General features: G+C 37.9%; 1 protein-coding gene across 4 annotated transcripts in view; it reads right to left on the bottom strand.

The window, feature by feature from the left end:
* Positions 1–18733, bottom strand: part of SYNPO2 (synaptopodin 2) — a 169525-nt gene that overhangs the window by 26487 nt on the left and 124305 nt on the right. For 2 of the 4 annotated variants that reach the window (XM_029235195.1, XM_029235196.1), the window contains exons 2-4: positions 10279–10430; positions 6108–6907; positions 1478–3663 (exon numbers count right to left, since the gene is read on the bottom strand). In XM_029235195.1, coding sequence (XP_029091028.1) covers positions 1478–3663; positions 6108–6907; positions 10279–10430 — 3138 coding nt within the window. The remainder of the gene's footprint in view (positions 1–1477; positions 3664–6107; positions 6908–10278; positions 10431–18733) is intronic. The other 2 variants (XM_029235197.1, XM_029235198.1) reach the window with 1 other exon arrangement.

Here is an 18733-nt window from a genome sequence, read left to right as displayed (position 1 = left end):
GGGAAGATCCCACATGCCGCGGAGCGGCTGGCCCCGTGAGCCATGGCCACTGAGCCTGCGCATCCAGAGCCTGTGCTCCGCAACGGGAGGCCACAACAGTGAGAGGCCTGCGTACCGCAAAAAAAAAAAAAAAAAAAAGTGCTTTGTGGTTCTCTACATTAATTCATGTTGAATATTTTCCATGGTTGGTCAGACTTGGACTTAAAATAGATATGAGAAAGTTCTTCAGGTTTACTGTCAGTAACATTATTAACTTCAGAGCCAGCTGGATGATGGCATGGTGTATGACCAATCCAAATTTAAAGGTAACCTTGTCTGAATCCTCCTGGTCCATCAAATATAAATAATAAAGTGAAGGTGCAAGAATAGAATTGCAAGGAACAGTGGGAGAAGCAGTCGTCAGAAAGCAAAACAAACACAAGAAAAAAAAATCTGTGACATCACTCAGAAATGATGCTAATAATTGTGAGTTCTCACCCTACGGCCTCCACACACATGGGACTACTTGTGCTTCACAATCAGGCCCTGGAATCAGTAACCCTTCATGCCCCAATCATGTGATTTCCCAAAGGAAAACAATAGCCATATGTACCTTTAGCTGCAGCCTGCTCACCTTTTTATATGTTACTCCATTTTACTGTACTCTACCACTTGCCTCAGCGAGGAAAACAAACTTATGCCTTCATGGGCAATTGGAGATGTACTCAATTTCTTAGGTAACTGGGGAGAGAGGATGGGAATCAATCTCTAAGGATAATTATCCTTCTTACCCATCCAGTTTACTTTAAAGAAGTCTTCTGAAATGAGCTAATATATGTAAAACATCTGGCAAGGAGCCTAGTACATAATAAGTACTCTGTAATTATTAATCCCCTCTTTCTTACCTACCTTACTAAACTATGTACATTCCAACAGTCCCCAAGGTACCTTCTCTGCAACATCAAACAGGTGGCTGAGGTTGACAGACCAGAGCTGATCCCTGTCCTCGATAAATTTCTTATCCTTTAATACTAGTAATAGAGATAAAGCACTACTTAAAAAGGAAATGTCCGTCAATACATGTTATGTTTTCACTACATTTGAACCTTTTCACTGTAGGAACACAGCTGTTATGTTACATAAAGACTGTGTCCTAATGTTGATAACACTGATCACTGTTCTTTTGTGGCTAAAGCATAAACCCTAAGGATCTGCTTACTTAATATAATGGCCCATGTCTATTTAGGGGTGCTCCCAGACTTTTTAAGTGTGCAAAGAAGATAAATATGTTTTAAGTCAATCTGAGTTAGATTTTTGACTCATTAAAAATATTCTCCTTGGACCCAGATTGGGAGGTGACATCTGAAATTAAATTAAGTTGAGGACTTGCTAGGCATTCTCAGGGACTCAAGTAACACTGCAAACAATTCGTTTCAAGCAAAGTGGACACTCAGCTTCAGCTACAAGATTACTCTTCCGCAACAGATGGTTTCCACACCTGAACTGTGACACCACTTTTCTTTGCTGAGAACTTCGGCCTTGGTGCCACAAGGTAAGATGTCGAGGCTGATTCTTGCTTTGGAGAGGTGGGAATGGCCACGGGCACTGGGGAGGCGCTTACTGGTGAGGTGGCCTCGGCAAAGAAGGAAGGCTGAGAGCTATAGGCTGGCACTGAGTACACAGACGAGGCCTGCACATTAGTGGGCGAGCCAGCATTCACTGGCCGAGGAGGAATAGCTTGCTTCATGGCTGGCAGTGAACTGACCTTGACTGATGACTTTGCAGGGAGGCCATCCTTTGCATCTGGAGGTTGGAAAGTAAACAAGGATGCATTTAGCTGATAAGGTTGGTGCTTCATGACATCCAAAGCATTAAGGGGTTTCTTGCCCTTTTTCTTGCTTGTTTTGGAGGCCTGTGGGGCTGATGGCTGGGACTTGACAGCAGCCAGTGGGTAGGAGGGGGAGTGGATGGGATTGTAGGCCACAGGAGGAGGTGCTCGGACATTGGAGGAGTACTTCCAGCCGGCCGGGAGAGATGGAGTGGGAGACTGAGCACGGGCAGCATGGGCCTGCACGGTGTCTGAATCTACCACGTACTTTTTCATCCTCGACTGCCTTTTAGCAAAGAGCTGGGCTCCTTTCCCACTCATTCCTGGAAGCTCATTGGATGGTCCCATTGCGCCGGTATGAGCAGTGTTTACCGTTGGTGTGGGAGCTGATGGTTTGGGAGTGTAGTTCAGACTGGCTACCGATGCTTGTGGTCCTTTGAAGGGACCAGCCAGGCTCAGAGCACTAGCAGGCCGGGCAGTAGGGTAAGAAGGCTGCGCTATTTTGATGGAGGAAACAACGGTGCCATGTGATGGGTTGGATGTGGGGAAGGCAGGAGGTTGGGCTGGGGCCACTCCTGGCGACCAGACTGGAGAAACTGGAGTTACTGGTTGGGAGGATGAGGACTTGACAGAAGGCTTTGGAGCGACAGGAGGTGGGGTCTTTTGTTTTGCAGTGGGGCTTTGCATGAAATTACAAGCCTCTGCTCCTAAACTGAGGTAGTCTTCTTCTGGTCCGGAATCTCCTCCTGCCCCAGTGCCCTTTTTGCCTTCCGAATTTTGAAGAAGTGACAAGAGTTCAGGATTTGGGCTTACTTTGGGCTCTTTAAAAGTGAACATGGGTTTTGTCGTGCTTCTCCTTTTGGCCTCCTGCAATATTCCTGTTCTTTTTGCTGGCACCGCGATCCTTTCATCCCGGGAAGCTATTTGTTCAGATGAATCGTAAAAGGCTGGCTGGGACCATGGGCCAGGCTGGGGCCACGGAGGGGGCTGTGCTGGGCCAGCTGTCGGACTTGACACTGCTCTGGAGAAGGTTTCAGGTGGGGGTGTGACTGCAGAATAAGGTGGAGGCGCAGGAAAGTCAGCAATGGGACTGGTCATGTTTCGCGTTGGAGAGAAGGGGGTTGCTGGCTGGTTCACGGACCCCGGGAAGGGTTTGGCCGTTCTATTCATAGGGATCATCCTCTGAGCCTCTGCTGTCTCGGACAACCCAGTGAAGCCATTCTGTTGGGGCACATGGCCAAGGCCATGGCTCACCTCGATGTAGCTTTTGCTCGCAGATCTCTGCACTCTCACCGATTCTTCTTCCTTCCTTTGGTAAGATATCATGGTTCTTAGGCCATCCATCTGGGCAGCATCTGGTTCTCTGCTTGGCATTCCACTCACCCTCTCCTCCTCTTTTTGGGCTGTGATCTGATCCATTCTCTCCCTCCTCTTAGCAAACATGAGGGCCCCCTTGCCTGTGGTGTCTGGCAACATCTCCATCTTGTCCCCTCTGTTCAGTTTCTTTTCAATGTCCACTAGTCCAGAATCCCAGTCAAAGTTCACAACTTGTGTGTTGTCGTCAGTGTCAGACAACAACTCTTCCTCCACCTCAGATTCGCTTGCACCCAGAAATGCTACTTCACGTGTATCCTCTTTGTCGCCTTCTTCCTCCTCCTCCTCTGCCTCTCGATCAAGTTCACCAGTCCCGTAACTGACTAGGGTGTATTTCCTGGCCCTCCGACGGCGCTTCTTAAACATCAACACCCCCTTGGAATTGGGGTTGGGGGCATCTGTCAGAAGGAGGGCAATGCTTTTGCATTTAGATTTTGCTTCTTTCACCTGCTTTTCTGATAGGCTTTCACTCCTCCTGAGCCCTAGGGAAAATACAAAAATTATATTGAGTTGGCGAGTTCAAGGAAGACTCCATGGCAACCCAGAAATCAACTCTCCTGGGGGAAAATGAATGCAGAAAAAACATTTTTACAGTTGGGTACTGAATTTTGAAACAATCCAACTCATTTCTCTTTCTTATTTCTTTTAAAATGTATACTTCTGTAATGATATACATGATGGTATAATACAGATATAATTTGTATATATATAATATGCCATTTCATTTTTTCCTATAAATACATTTTATATATGTTGGTTAGAATATATGTTTCATAATTTGTTTCTGTATGGCTCCTTACACTTTAACAATAAACACTGGAAAATAAATGTCAGTTAGTCAGATGTAATTAAAATTACAAAGGAAAGAATTTAAGGACATAATATTTTCTGAAAACAAGTTAGGACATACCTTGCATTTCCATATTTAAAAAATAAAATGTTGATATAAAACATTTCCAAGCATTTTTAAAAAGTGGGAGGGGGAAACAAGAAAATATTGTTTACCTAAATGTTTCAATGTAATAAGTTTAAATATTTAAGTTTTCTGTTTCTACTTTGCCATTCTCCCAAAGCCTTTGCATTCACAGCTACTAAATTAATATAAAGTCAAAAAACTGAATGAATAATAATTGAAGGTACCGAATCAATAAGTAATAATAATTCAGAATACAAGATTATTGTGAATACATTTAAGAAATTTTAGCTACAAAGTTGTCTAGATAAATTTGTTTGTAAATGTATTACCATCTTGGAAATATAATACTACTTTAGTTGCAGCAAGAATAAGTGTAAATCTTGGGGAAATTTTTAAATTATATTACTAGTGACCCTTAAACTGTGGGTAAAAACTGATGCGGAAATTAAGTCATGTAAAATGAGAACTTGACAGTTTTAAAATAACGGAAAGCTATATTTCAATTTTTAATTTTATTATTATTGTTATAAAAAATAAATTGGTGGCAAATTAATTTATAGTACCAGCTAATTATAATCATGTGTTCCATGATAAATGAGCATGGTTCACAAATAATTTTTGAGTTCCTCAAAATAGTTAAATGGAAATTTCAGAAAATCTTTTTGAATATTTTTTTGATTGGAAATCAGCTCTATTTTTCACTGGAAAAAATCAGACTTAATGGTTACTTTTTCAAAAATAAAATAGAATCAGAATAGTTTTATAACAAAATTACAGATATTCACTGGTAATCAAATTTTATTTCGAGAATATAGTAAAAAGTGTGGTCATTCCTAAATGTAATTCCTTTTTTGACTAGTGTTATACAACTTACTATTAAATTGACAGTAACAGTTGCACAGTTGTTGCTAACTTCACTGCCAACATGTAAAATATGTGTGAGTGCTGCCTTAATGCACTTGTTTAATATGCTATAAATGTGAAGATGCATACAGATGCTTAAAGTATAAGGAATGATTAACATCACTTGCCAATTCAACTACAAATGGTTATGCTAAAAATACGCTTTAAAAGGAATAACAATAGTTAGGAGACTTAATATACTTTGAATAACCAAGATCATTACTTTTGTGTATCATTCGTACATTCAAGTGCCTTTGACAGTCAGTTTTTACCTCCTCAAGTGAAATTCCAAATTTGTTTCTAAAAAGCACATGAAAGAAAATAGCAAAAATCATAAGACCTAACTGCCATTCTTATCTTCATTCTCCAATCTGTAATCGCTCCCCTGGGTAAAACAAAACACTGTAAAAAGCCTTGACTTTAAAATATATTTTGTGTTGGGGGACATTTAAATGCCTCCACATGGCCCTGGGGATTGACTTTTGTGTCTAGAAGGTAGATGAAACGCTTTGTGGTCTAGTGAAGACTTACAAAACGGAGAGGATCATGTAACTGCTTAGTATTCCACATGTCCTTGTCCGTCAAACTCACTTCTGCAAGCATCATCATGCTGCACAATGATTTTTTTTCAAAACGAGGATCTGCTTTTAATATCAGTGGTGGAGACTGTATTTTAAAGACACCTCTCAGCAGCAGACTCAACAGTTTTCGACAGTTAAACTCAGCGTCCACATGACTTCAGATACTCTCAGATGCTATTTTAACATGAAATATCACAATATTCTGAGACAAATCAAAAAGGCACATTAACAGTATTATTTTCTTTAACAGTTCCTGTGTCTTTGGGAATAAAAGAAAATGCATTAAAAACATTTAAATCTACTACAAAGTTCAAACTTATTACTTCCAGTTCAGAAATTGGTATTTTCCACAATTTCATGTTTGTTATTTTGTGCATTAATAAATTAAAAAAAAAAAAGCCAATGAGAGACACAAGAAAATCTTACCAAAAGAAAAAGAAATTCACGCAGGCAAAGCAGGAGCAAAATACCCTATCTCCCAAGCCCCTTCCAACAGCCCAGCAGTGGCCCCCCGGGCAGGACTTACGTGCGTGGCGTGCTCTGTGCTTGTGAGGTCTGCTGTGATCCCTTTCTGAGCGTGGATCTTCTGCCTGCTCTGTGCCTTCTGATGAGACTGCAAAGGATACCAGAGAAGGAGGTGCTTCTGACTGCCCTCCTTCCACTGGAGAATCCACACACCCCTTTCCTGCCTGAAGCCTGCTCCCTTCTGTCTTCTGCCTATCAGAGCAGTCGAAGATCACTTCCACTCGGGGCAGCCCGGTGTCTCCTGCTTCACTTCCCTGGATCACTCTCAACTCTTGGCCACTGGAGATCTGGATTATCTTGCTGGACCTCAGACAAGGCTCCCCTTTCTCATTAGTGGGGACAGAATTTATGTGGACGATCCCGTCATGCTGTAAATTAGGATCTTGGTCAGGAGGCTTAGATTTTTCAGTTCCCAGGAGAGCCACTACAGGGGCACTAGTGCGCTTGTGTCTCTCTTGTGAAAGGGACAGTTGTAGCTCAACCACAGTGCCTGGCTGCCCCGCTTCTGCCTTCTCCCTTAAGATAACCTCCTCTGGTAAGCGTCCACTTTTAGAGTCATACGTGTGAGGAGCCAGGCCTGTTTCTTCTTTTATGCTCCCAGAAAAACCAGCACCACTTGCTTGGTCCTCAGCTAGGGGAGCTCCACTCTTGACCTGGGCGATGTAGAACTCCCTGTACTGGCTCTTTGTGGCTGGTCGAATCTGTAGGGTGGTACTTTCCACGTACCCTTCATGGATGAGATGCTCATGGTTTTTGTTTTCAGTTTCAGAGTTCAAAGTCTCACTTATTCCACTGGATGGTCTGCACACAGAAAAATCAGTCCAGACAGTTAAATCAGAGTGTGTTACACCTGCCAAAGAACTTCCTGACACTTTTATGATGTCTAATACAGGATACAGTAAAAATATTTCCTCTTAAATGTCAACTGCAACATATTTGAAAACAGAAATTGGCAACATGTTTATATTATTATTTAAAGATCTTCCAAATAAACTTGTCTTTTAAAGCAAAGCAAAAATGCTCACAAAAGGTTATGAAACGGAAATCCATCCTAAATTCAGCTTTTATTTTTTTCAAAGCACAAGTTATAGCTACATGGATGCCCTTCATCTATAATTATTGGGGTGTTTTCAAATAGCCATGCTTGTTATAATATGACAAAGCATTTTAATGTCTTATTGACTAAGTTTAGGTCTGGACATTATAAAGTCTCATAAACATATTCAGCAGCTTCAGAGCAATATTAATATACAGATAACTCAAGTAATTCTTTTAGAGGCTGTGCTTTCTTGAAAGGAATGAAATAGAAGCTGTTTTTTAAGCTCCAATGAGCATGTGTTTTGTAATAAGTGGACCCCAGCCCAGTACTCTTGTGTAAAGAGAAATCCTTTCCATGCTGCAATGAATCATTGAGTCATGGAGTATTTATAATCTGAGATGTCTCCCCTTCTCTACTTGAACTTGCTCTCTTGGAGCATTTTCCTTATAGGATCTCTGAAGTCAAACTGTTCCTTAATCTCTCAGCTAAGGAGCCCACAGCTGTTCACCACAGTCCTTTGATTTTGACCTTTACCATTCCCAGATGGTTTTGCAAATTTGGGTTTGCAAGAAGCAGTGTCAGTTAAGGGTTAAACAACTTCTTGCTAAAACTCTAATTTAAACTCTAGCTGCTTTTAGAAGAGAAGCATCATTCACAGAACAGCTGTAGGAGATGCCTTCATTTCTTACATTTGTAAGTTTTTTAAAGAAGCAGCAGCGCCTATCTTGGCCCCTTTCTTCTTCTCACAAAATGTACCCTAACTAATGCAGGGTCATCAATTGAAGGGAGTGAGCCCCTACTTCTATTCTACTCAAGGGAATTTACCTTAGAATTTATGTTGTAGTAAAATTTAAGACTAATATTCAAAATAATTACTCCTAACTTTGCTTTTGACTGCATTTAGCAAAACAAAAATAAACAAAACACAAACTAACAGTCAAATGAAATGCAGCTTTCTCTATGCAAATAATCTGTAAAGCTTCCTGGTAATACCAAAAAGAAACATTATAATATAGTATTTTTTAAACATGTTGAAAGCAAATTAGATCTTCCTTTTATAGAAAATGATGAATACACTGTATGCAACTGAATTTGAGGGTACCAAAAGGCCAGAGAGTTTTAATTTAGGAAGGCCTTGAGATGGAAGTAGATTAAATCACTTTGAATTATGTTAGCAATCAGTTATGAAGCTGAGAAGAGAAAAGTTTGAATTCGTTCCAGCCTTACCACTGTAATACAGGCAAATGGGTCAGATAAATGTTAACATTTATTGGTAGCCAAGGTAAAATGGATAGCTATACATGAATAAAAATCATAAAAGAACTAGAGGCTAAAGCTTTATACCTTAACATGCTCATTTCCATTCAGGGCACATAGGTACTCAATTCCACAATTTATGTGTCATAATTATATGGGTATATATATATAATCATTTAAATGAAATTTACCGTAATAGAGACAATGTTAAAGGAGGATTTTTTTAAGGTAGTCTGACCCAGCTATCTCTGGGCAATAGTCCAGGAAAAGCAAATCGCTTGTCCTCTAGGGATAGACAACAGTTACATGAGTGAGAGAAATATTTAATTCCAGGAAACAGTGTTCAGTTACCCAGATTGGTGGTGGTGGTGGTGGTGGTGGTGGTGGTGGTGGTGGTGGTGGTGATTACCTTTGGGCTGATTTTAATTTGAGATTCCATTTTGAATCTCGTCAATTATTTATTTATTTTTTAAAAGGAAAAATAACAATAATCATAATTCCAGTTCTTAAAAGTAGCAGAGAACGAGTCTATTTATTTCTGAAAGTAAATAGGTACCTAAGACTCAACTTTAAACCATCAAGGACTTTCCCAATGGTAGTCAGTCATAATCAAAACAAAAACTAGTAGGGGATGTCTCAGACTACAAGTGTGTTCTGAAGAGACTGGCCTCATTAAATCAGCAAAGGCACTACAAGGGAATGAGTTAGAAAAGGTTTTTCTCCCATTTTGGATGTGATTGAACACTTCAGATACCTCAGAGATTGATGCATAATAATGTCCAACCCTTGACTACACTTGGCAACATTCCTGTTAGATCCCTTTTAAAAGCAAGTGGCAGCTTTATAAATAAGTAGGATCCCAGGGGCTTAAACACTGGGCTTGAAGGGTAAATATTTAGATGGGAGATTCTGAGACAAATGCTAGATTTCTTTTATTTTCACAAAATTTTGGCCAAAGTGAGTTCACATTTGTATAGAAATGGAATCATATTGAATGATTATCAGAGGGGTAACGCTGTACGTAGTCTTTCTGCAGAGTTAAGGCAAAACCTAGAAGGTTTTGAAATTCTGTGTGAAAAGTCCTTCTCTTGTCTTTCTGAAGGCTGCTCTCTAGGAAGCCAGAGTGTTCCTTTGTGGATTCGTTATGATGCCATGGTCAGGGCCTCATCTGCAAAGTTAATGTGGACTATACTGCCATTTGCACATGGTAAAAATGTTGATGCTATAGTTTTTTGTGATCACCCTCATTGTTTTCTTTCGTTTTTATGTTTAAAGTTTACTTCTGCATTTTTAAGCAACTAGGTGAGGACGGTGGTATTTGGAGAGATCAAATTGACAAGTGATTTGCATTGATAGTCCAAAAACTAACCATCAGCTTTTGCCCATATCCAAATACTGGTTTTTCTGGCAAACAGAAATTGGACTGCTTTTAAGGGTTTCTTGGTTCTTTTCCTTCTCCTAGGCATCCTCTTTCTATTCAAATAAATATTATACAGTATAATATTGTGACATTTAAACATTTTAAATTAATCTAGGTAGGAATCTAGGAATTTTAATTTAGTGATCCTGACCCACCAAAAAATCTTGACCTAGAAGTATTATGTTCAATATACTGAGCTTCCTAAGGAAGTAGTCTAAAATACCTAAGATTTTCAACAGAGTTCTTGAAACAAAATTTTCAAGTTAATTCTCAATTAACCAGAAAATTCAGTTGATTAGAATTGCCATTTTTCAAACACTATGATTTTTCTGTTTAACTATACTGACCTACGGAGCACCCTCATTTCCCCATAAATAACAATTTATATGGTAGTAGGAGCTATAGCTTTCCCATGTAGCTTCGGGAGAAAATATACATTCCAACGAATCTTCTTACCTTTTGACGAGCATTTGGAGAGAGTCTGTTATGCTCTCCATGAGCTTGATGACTTCTGGGTGGGTGAGGTCTGCACAAGGGCTGCCATTGATAGAAACCACTTCATCCCCCTCACAGAGCCCAGACCCGGAGGCTTTGCTCTGGCTTCGGATCTGAGTGGAGAGAAAAAGGAGGCAACAGTTAGAATTATATAACATAAAAAAACACGCCACTATCTCTGAGAAATTTCTACTTGGGAGAGGTAAATAGATCTTCAGACTGTAAAAGCAGCCCTGATTTTTAATTTACCTGTTAACCTATAAGTCCATCTTAAACACTTTTCACCCATTACGCACAATTTATTATACACCATAATGTCAACATTTAATTCATAGCATTTTAAGTAAACAGAAAAAAAGGAAATCAAATCTATGGTGAAGGAACTAGAAAAGCAGAAGTAAAGAATAGTGAAGAATGGAGGAAGACAGATGTTTAAACTGATTATACGTTAAAAATAATTATTTCACACTGTGAAGCTTGATCCAATCAGAAAGTGGCTTCTCCCATTAAAATAAAATTTAAAAGCCCTTCTCATTGCCAGGGTGGATGGAACACCAAATGTAAGAAGGACATGTAGGGCAGGACAATCAATTTAAGGAGATAGCTGTACAGCTCAATGAACTGACGAAAGCCATCCCAGTAAAATGGGGAAATTAGGCAGCAGGATATTAATAATTACGTCAGAGGAAGAAATCCTTCATTGAAATCAACTATTCAGGACTTGATAATAAGCAAACTGTAGCAAAAAAGAAAGAAAAAAAAGGGATTATTTTGCAAAAAAATAGAAACATCCCTGCTCTAAGGATTGCATCATATTCCAGCACAGATTCAGTGGGACAAGAAATGACTAAAAACCTAGAAGAGAACCTTCAGATCCTGGAAGAAAAGAAATTCAGAGGAGTAGAATAGCAACAGAGCTCGCACCAGTCCTTAGTGAAGAATAACATTCAGTTATTCCTGGAGGTTTACATTCTGTATAATTATGATTATGGTAAATTGCTGTGCTGGTTATTATCCATCTGCCCTTCCAGGCCCATTCTCTACCCTCCCTGGTGCCTCTTTATGGCAGTGGGAGGATTGGCCTGTAGAGACTGCAGTGACCAAGTTCCCTTGCCTGCCAACTCCTGGTTGGATTTGGTCAACAGGAAGCCCCAGTAAGAGATCAAAGAGCAAGGGAAATGAGAGGTGAGGGAGGTGTTCTCCCTGCAAGACCTGCTGGGCCACGATTTGGCAATGGCTTTGCTCCTTGATCTAGACAGTTAGAGCTCTTGTCCGTCTGTCCCTCTACCATGCCTTAACTCTTGTTATATTCCAATAACACACACCATCTCTTTTCATCTTCAGGCCTAAGGGTAATAATAGCTTCCTGCTCTTGATCTCTGGGTGCTTCATTATCATTTGTTGGTTCACTTGAGCCTGCCTTTAGTCCCTGCATTACATTATCTTTAATTACTCCTTTGAACAGGCCACCTATTTCCTGCTAGGACCCTAAATGATACTAATGTGTTTAGATTTCATTTTATAATGTGAATTTAATAGTTCTCAATGAACCATGTATCATGATCATACAATCTCAAATTTAAGAATACTTTAAGATAATCTTATATACATTTTCTACCAAGGGGATCCCTGTTTGACTACTAAAATTAAGATTCTGAGTCCAAAGAGGCCCAAACCAGGTAAGCAGTGCTTCTTGAAGAATGTTTTCATAGCCAGGCTCATTTCTGATTTGGCATAAAATGTATTTCAATTTATCTCTAACAGATGCCCACAAATTCTTGCTAAGGTCTTAAATGATAATTAATATGCTGACTGAAACAGGTTTAAAGTTTATATCTCCAAGTGCATTTATATTTTAAATGATACTCTTGGAAGCAGAAGCATATCTTTAAGTGCCAAAGCAATGCTGCTATTGAAATTTGAAGTGATTCAGTTAGTTTTGTTCTGGGAGGGTCTATCCTTTTATTGTTATAAGTTATAAGAAGGCCTTCCCCTTTTTCTGAAAAATCAATCTCATTCCTTTTGTTTTGAAAGAATACACTAATTTATTGCAAAAATTAAATGAACTCAATATTTCCAAGGCTATAAGGAAGCAACAAAAGCAATGAGAAAGAGAATTTCACCCAGTTTTGAAAAATATTTGTTTATTGACTGCCAAATATATTTTTTGTTGTCTTGCATGAAATTATTAAAATAAAGAATCATGAGAGAGTTGTTAATAAGTCAAGAATAAAACAATGCTCAACAATGAACATTTAAGTTAGGAATAGAGTTATTCACATTTCATTTAAATTTATTTAATTTTTTTAAATAAAATAAGATTAGGTGGATAATAAAGCATGTTTCTGAAGCATAAAACCATTCATCCAGTGGAGTCAGATGTACTAGAGTACAAACAGAAAATTCATCCTTTTGAGAACCAAAGGGGTTTTATGTTGATAAAACAGATGCATCATTATACCCTGTACCCCGGCCCCCACCAGGCCCAATCCTGAAGCTGGGATTCCATTTATCAGCAATAAGTTGTGTGAGTTTTGAGCAGCTTCATGGGTTTGCAGAGCAAGATGAAAAATTGGTCCTTGGAAAAAAAACAAATCCACAACTTAATAGAGCTGTCTATCATCCAAACACGTGTTGCTTGATGGGAAAAGTGCAGTTCATCATTAGGCTTGTCAAGTGGAGCTTTTAGTGGTATCCAAATAAGCAAAAGCACTATGGTAGGAGCCATTAGCATTCCTTCAGAGCATACATTCTGAGGTCAACATTTGGAATCAACTGCTGTGATTGTGTTTAGCTGACCTTTTACATTTGTCTGAACAGCAGGAAATATTTTTTCCCTCAAGAACCATGTTAAATATGGTGATACTTTCCTTGCTGCAGAGACTTTTCTAAAGGACTACTCTTTCTCCATTTTTAATAGGACTAAACTAAACAAAGGTTATATGCCAAGTCAATTATGCCCAAACATATCCCTTGCAATCACCAACCTCACCAATATGGTTCTGTTCATAGGTGTATTATGAAGAATAAACATTTATTAGGATACAAAAGATCTTTACCTTATATTGTGTATAATTATGTATTTTTATAATTTGTATAATTGTGCATTATTATGTATCTGAGTAAAAATTCTATTCCCTGAAAACATTCTTACTTGTTAAAATGAAATACATTGTCAGTAAAAAGAGTAAGTTTGCATGTAAAAATCATTACTATTTATAATGCTGAATCTCTATCAGTGAAATTATCAACCAGTCTTCTCCTCAGGCCATTAGTCCTAGATTCATAAAATATGTGTCCTAGTGGAAAAGAACACCAACTCTGATGAAAGAAGACATAGGATTCAATTGTGTGGCTCCAAAGCTTGCTAACTCTCTGAACTTAGATGAGTTACATTACATCCTTAAGCTCTAGTTTTCTAAAGTGTAAAATAGAACTAATAAATTTGATCTCTCTAGATGGTTAATAAGGATTAGAAATAATATGTGTTAAGTTCCATGATGCACATACAGCTCATAGAAGTGCTCAAGAAGGGACTAATGAATAAGAATGCATTGACTTCCTACACACACACACACACACACACACACACACACACACAAACAAAAAGAACATGCCAAGTAAAAAGAAAAACTGTAAAATGTTAGTACTTTGTCTATAAGATGTTTGAAAATATCTGGATTTATTTTCAGTTTTTATCCATATATTTGGCATTATCTCATCATAATCTAAGATAAACAATGTTTTATCTGTCTTTTCCTCAGTGAGTACACATTTCATAACTGAAATATGGAAGAGAAGACAAGCCTATTTATTGTTTCCCAGCAGAAGTAATAATACAAATATTTAAATATTAGTGGCTTGTTTTTATTGAGCACTTACTATACTAAGCCCTTTACATCCTTAAACCATTTATCCCTATAAAACATTAATGAGAAGTATAAATGTACTTCTACTTGTATGTGTTCAGATGTGCTGTCATTACTCTCATTTTTATGGATCGGAAAACAGAGACTCAGAAAAGTTAGGTACTTTGCCTAAAATCACACAGCTAGGACCAGAACTTGAACACAGGGATTTTGACTCCAGGGCTTGTGTTTTTAACCATTACACATACTGCCTACCTAGTCGATAGTCTAAGTTCTCTACCATGAGCCCTACAGTGAAGAGAGAGAGGAGTGCAATAACAATTGACCTACAGTGAGTAAAGTCAGGGAGGAAATGGGAGAGACTAGGAAGAAGTGACCGAAACTTGCCTGGTCAGTCCATACACCAATGTTGGGAAGGACAGGTTTTTTAAATTTTGTTTTCCTTCTTCTTCTTCCTCTTTTATTATTTTAAGAGTTATATATATGTAATATTCTTTAAAGATTTTTCAATCTTTAATTTTTAATTGTCAATTTTATGACCCAATATGTTACAAATTCAAAATTGAATAAAACTGTGTTTTGCAAACTGTGATTTGAAACAACGTACCTATGTGAGCATGTAATATTTCTTTGAAACATTCTTTGAAAACATTCCCTTAGAGACCTCATTCCACACCTAATACATTAGTCAGATGAGTGAGTTTCTATCCATAAATCCTGTATTCCCTTTCAGTGTCTCTCAATTTAATCAGAGCACAAAACTAAGAGAGATATTGGTAATGTAGATATTTACCAAATACTGTGTTTTATTGTTTACAGCCCCTTGATCCACGTCAGGAAAGATTTATTTTACTGCAACCAAGTGAAAATGTAAAGTCAAGCCTTCTTTAGGAAATTTAACAACATTATTTCATTTCATAAACTAAATCTGAGAAGAATGTCAGCTACGCTCAGTTACTTTTATGATAAATAATTCCCTGGTAAAATGAAAAAAGCTCCATTTCTATTAACTTATTATTGCTTCATGTCCACGTCTTCCAGAACTGACTAGAAAGCAAGTACCAGGTTTGAGTTCTCACAGAACCTTGTACTTAAACTACTTTGTATTGTGTATATGACATATCAAGTGTGTCAGATTCCTGTTAGCGAAACTAAATCTTGTCTCATGGGCTGCATTTTCACATACAGTTCACTGACAAGTCCTCTTGGAAGATGTCAGAGTAAGTGGTAGAACCAAGACAGTCTCCTCTTTAAATTCCACTACTATACGTATTAAAATACATGAAAGAGAAGATAGCATAAATTAACCTATCTTATGCAGGGCTATTCTTAATCCATAAAATAAAGTCTTGGGACCTGGAGATAACTAAGACAGGATGAAATACATGATCTCAGACAAGTAAAAACATTTTGATGGAAGCTGGAAAATAGTCTATGATCTAGTAGCTCTTTCTGAAGCCCCAGCCCTTCCTCAGTTTTCCACTTCAGGCCTTTGGCAAAACTTCCCTCATACTTCTAAGACAAAATTTAATAAGCATTCCCTCACCCCAACTGGCTCTTAAACCAAAGACTTAGATAAGTCTGTGTTTATCAGCTGTCCAGTGAAATGGTCAGAATGGTCACTGGAAGGTACAGCAAGAGCAATGATGATGGTTAAAGTTTTAGAAATAAGTAAATAATCCTACTTTTAATGGGCTTGCTTTCCAAATTCTGAACTCCAACCTCAGCCCTTGAAGGGGGGTTTCCTAATAACAAAACTGAGTTTACAAGTTGTTGGGAATTCACGTTCACAGTGGTACAATATTTTTGGAAATCAATAGCAAATAGCAATGTAACAGTTTCCGAATGACAAGGCGAAAGAAAACAAGGACCAGAACACAATGGAATAAAAATAATAATAAACCAAGAAAAATCTTAATAGTAGGAAGAAAAAAGCATCTTGGAATTCAGTGCAGAAATTCAAACAGCAAAATGGAAAAAAAAAGACTTGAGGACATATCTAGACTATGGGGAAAATAAACAAGAAATATAACCAGTAACTGAGTAAACAAAAAGTCGGAGAAAACTGTGGCAAAGAGTTGAATGGATTCCTCGACTTTTGTCCCAAGCCCCCTTGAATGTGCCTTGCGTGCAACAGAAGCTGAGAAGATAAAATAACATTTCCCAGACTCTCCTTCAGCTAGGGTTCTGGGTGTGATTTAATTTCAACAAGCAGGTGTACCTGCGAGAAACTTGCACTTGAAATTGAATTAAATGGAGAGAGGCATTACACTGTGAGGCATCCATCTTGCTGGTGCAGATCTGGGAGATGATTTTCCTCTGGCTACAGCAGTTCTACTGGCAGTTTCTTAATCCCAGATCACAGCTAAAGTGTGTAATCCTAGACCTAGCACTGGGCCAGCCCAATAGCTTCCTGACCCCTTTAGCTTCCTGATTGTGGCACATGTTGCCAATCCCTTGGGTAGCCAGTTCTACAGTGTTGTTTGAAGTCATTTCTGGAGGCCCTGCCTAAAGCCTGCCTTTCCAGATCTTTCAACAATCCTGTAAGTACTTCTTATATTCCTTTTCTCCCTAAATTAACTAGAGAGTTTTCTATTTCCTGTAAATGAACCCTGAGTTGATACAGAAAGATAGAATCGAGGGCAAACATAGAAGGTAAAAAAGGACAAGAGCTAAAACAGCAACTATTTCTCAGATACAGAAAAGAAAAAAAGATGGACACAGATGCTGATATCTCAAGACAGACAGGAGAGACAATGCAGGAAAATGCAGGAACTAACACCAGATAAATTGTACGAGGTCACCATCTGCTAAGAATACAGGAGGAAAGGCAGAAGGGGATTAAAACTTGAGGACAATGAAGTTCAGAAAAACCACTGTAGAGTACGTACTAGGAAGTTAATATGAGAGAAATAAAAGCTTTGTGAAGAACTTAGAGGGAATAAAGTAAAATGATTATTAATATGCACTGTTGTTGAGACAAATGTTCTAAAAGGAGAGTAGATAATTCCTAAAATGAAGCAAGGCTTTTCTCCATTAAAGCATTGATAAGTATATGAAGAATTGAATAAGAAATTCAATTATACAAATTGTCTAAAAACAGTGAAAATAATTCTTAAAATGTATATTCAAGTTGGGCCATGGATGTAAATACAAGTAGACACTAGGATTTTTCAGTTATTCTATACTCAATTCCTCAATTCAAACACAATAACCTGTTTCTCATATTGAGTTTTGAAGATTATGAACTTTTCTGCTCTGGTCAGTAATATAGGTTCAGATACTGGGCAAAAAGTTTTCCTTTTGGATGATTGTCTTTATCCTTAGGGACCAAGTCACCATAAAAGTAAAAAGCATTCCTGGTAGCAACTTTGGAAAGATTCCTGAATTAAATAACTCTCTTTAACAGGAATGAGGGCCCTAATCCATGGGGCTGCATAGTTAAGAATCTGCATACCAATGTGATTCCACAGGCAGAAACGATGCTGCAATATAACTGCTATGAGCTGTTATAAAGCAGCCACCATTGATGCTAGAAAACCAAGTACAAATATGGAATGGTATTCTCTGCTCTTCTTTTCTCCCTAAGAATGTAAACATCCCAGCTCTTTCAGAAAAACACTGATGGACCAGAGCCTTAGGTAGGACATGTCCCTGTCTACTCTTTTGTTGGATTAAATTGTGAAAGATTGCACAGAGGCTTTGAACTATAGGCAGATTCTTTTTATAAATATTTATACAGAATATTTTTTTAAAACTTTTAAAGACCTCATTGAAAAAGCACATGTAAAACCTAAAAGATTAGATAAATAAGTAGTCAGTATAATCAGGATGACTCAGAAAAGAGAGCAGAACTAGAACTCACTGTTTGGGTTTCTCAAGTCTCTGTTCATATTTATTAACTGTACACCCAACAGTTAACTAAATGATTATTATGCTGCAGTACCTCATCTATTAGGAATTTAGTTATCTAAAAAACTAAGTAAGCTCAACAGTCTTTTGAGTGGTCAAAATACAATAAAAAAGTTCACTAAAACTTCTACACATCACTGTAAGTGTCTGGGATCATTTTTCAGTCTATTTGCTCAATTTTAAACAATTCTGATAAGCATTTTGTTTAGTTTACAGAAAATTAGAAATGGGGAGACAAACATGCACACTGTATAAAGATGTCACAGTTAACACACCACCAAAGCAAGGAAGCAAAAGGCAACATTTAAAAACACATGTAAATCTTAAAAAAAAAAAAAAAAAAGACTCAGAATACATTTAATGAAAGTGTAAAAAACTTTCACATGCTCAATGGGACTTAGCGGCTCTGCTGTAAGCCACTGTAAGCTCTGCTGTATTAATGGGCATTAATAATAATGATCGCAATTCATTTAAAATATTTAAATCACCTTAGTAGCCTAATTAGATGCAAAAACACATGTGACATCTTTTAGAAAGAGTACCATTCCAAACAGCTAAAATAGAAGTTTTTTTATTTAAAGGTAAAACTAGGCCTGAGGCATTGTCATATTAATAAAGTGAAGGAACTGGATTAG

The sequence above is a fragment of the Monodon monoceros genome, unplaced genomic scaffold (assembly GCF_005190385.1).
Source record: "Monodon monoceros isolate NGI ecotype Baffin Bay Population unplaced genomic scaffold, NGI_Narwhal_1 Super_Scaffold_20, whole genome shotgun sequence".
NCBI lineage: Eukaryota > Metazoa > Chordata > Mammalia > Artiodactyla > Monodontidae > Monodon > Monodon monoceros.
Note: the sequence above shows the minus strand (reverse complement) of the source record. Positions and strands in the feature narration are given on the sequence as shown.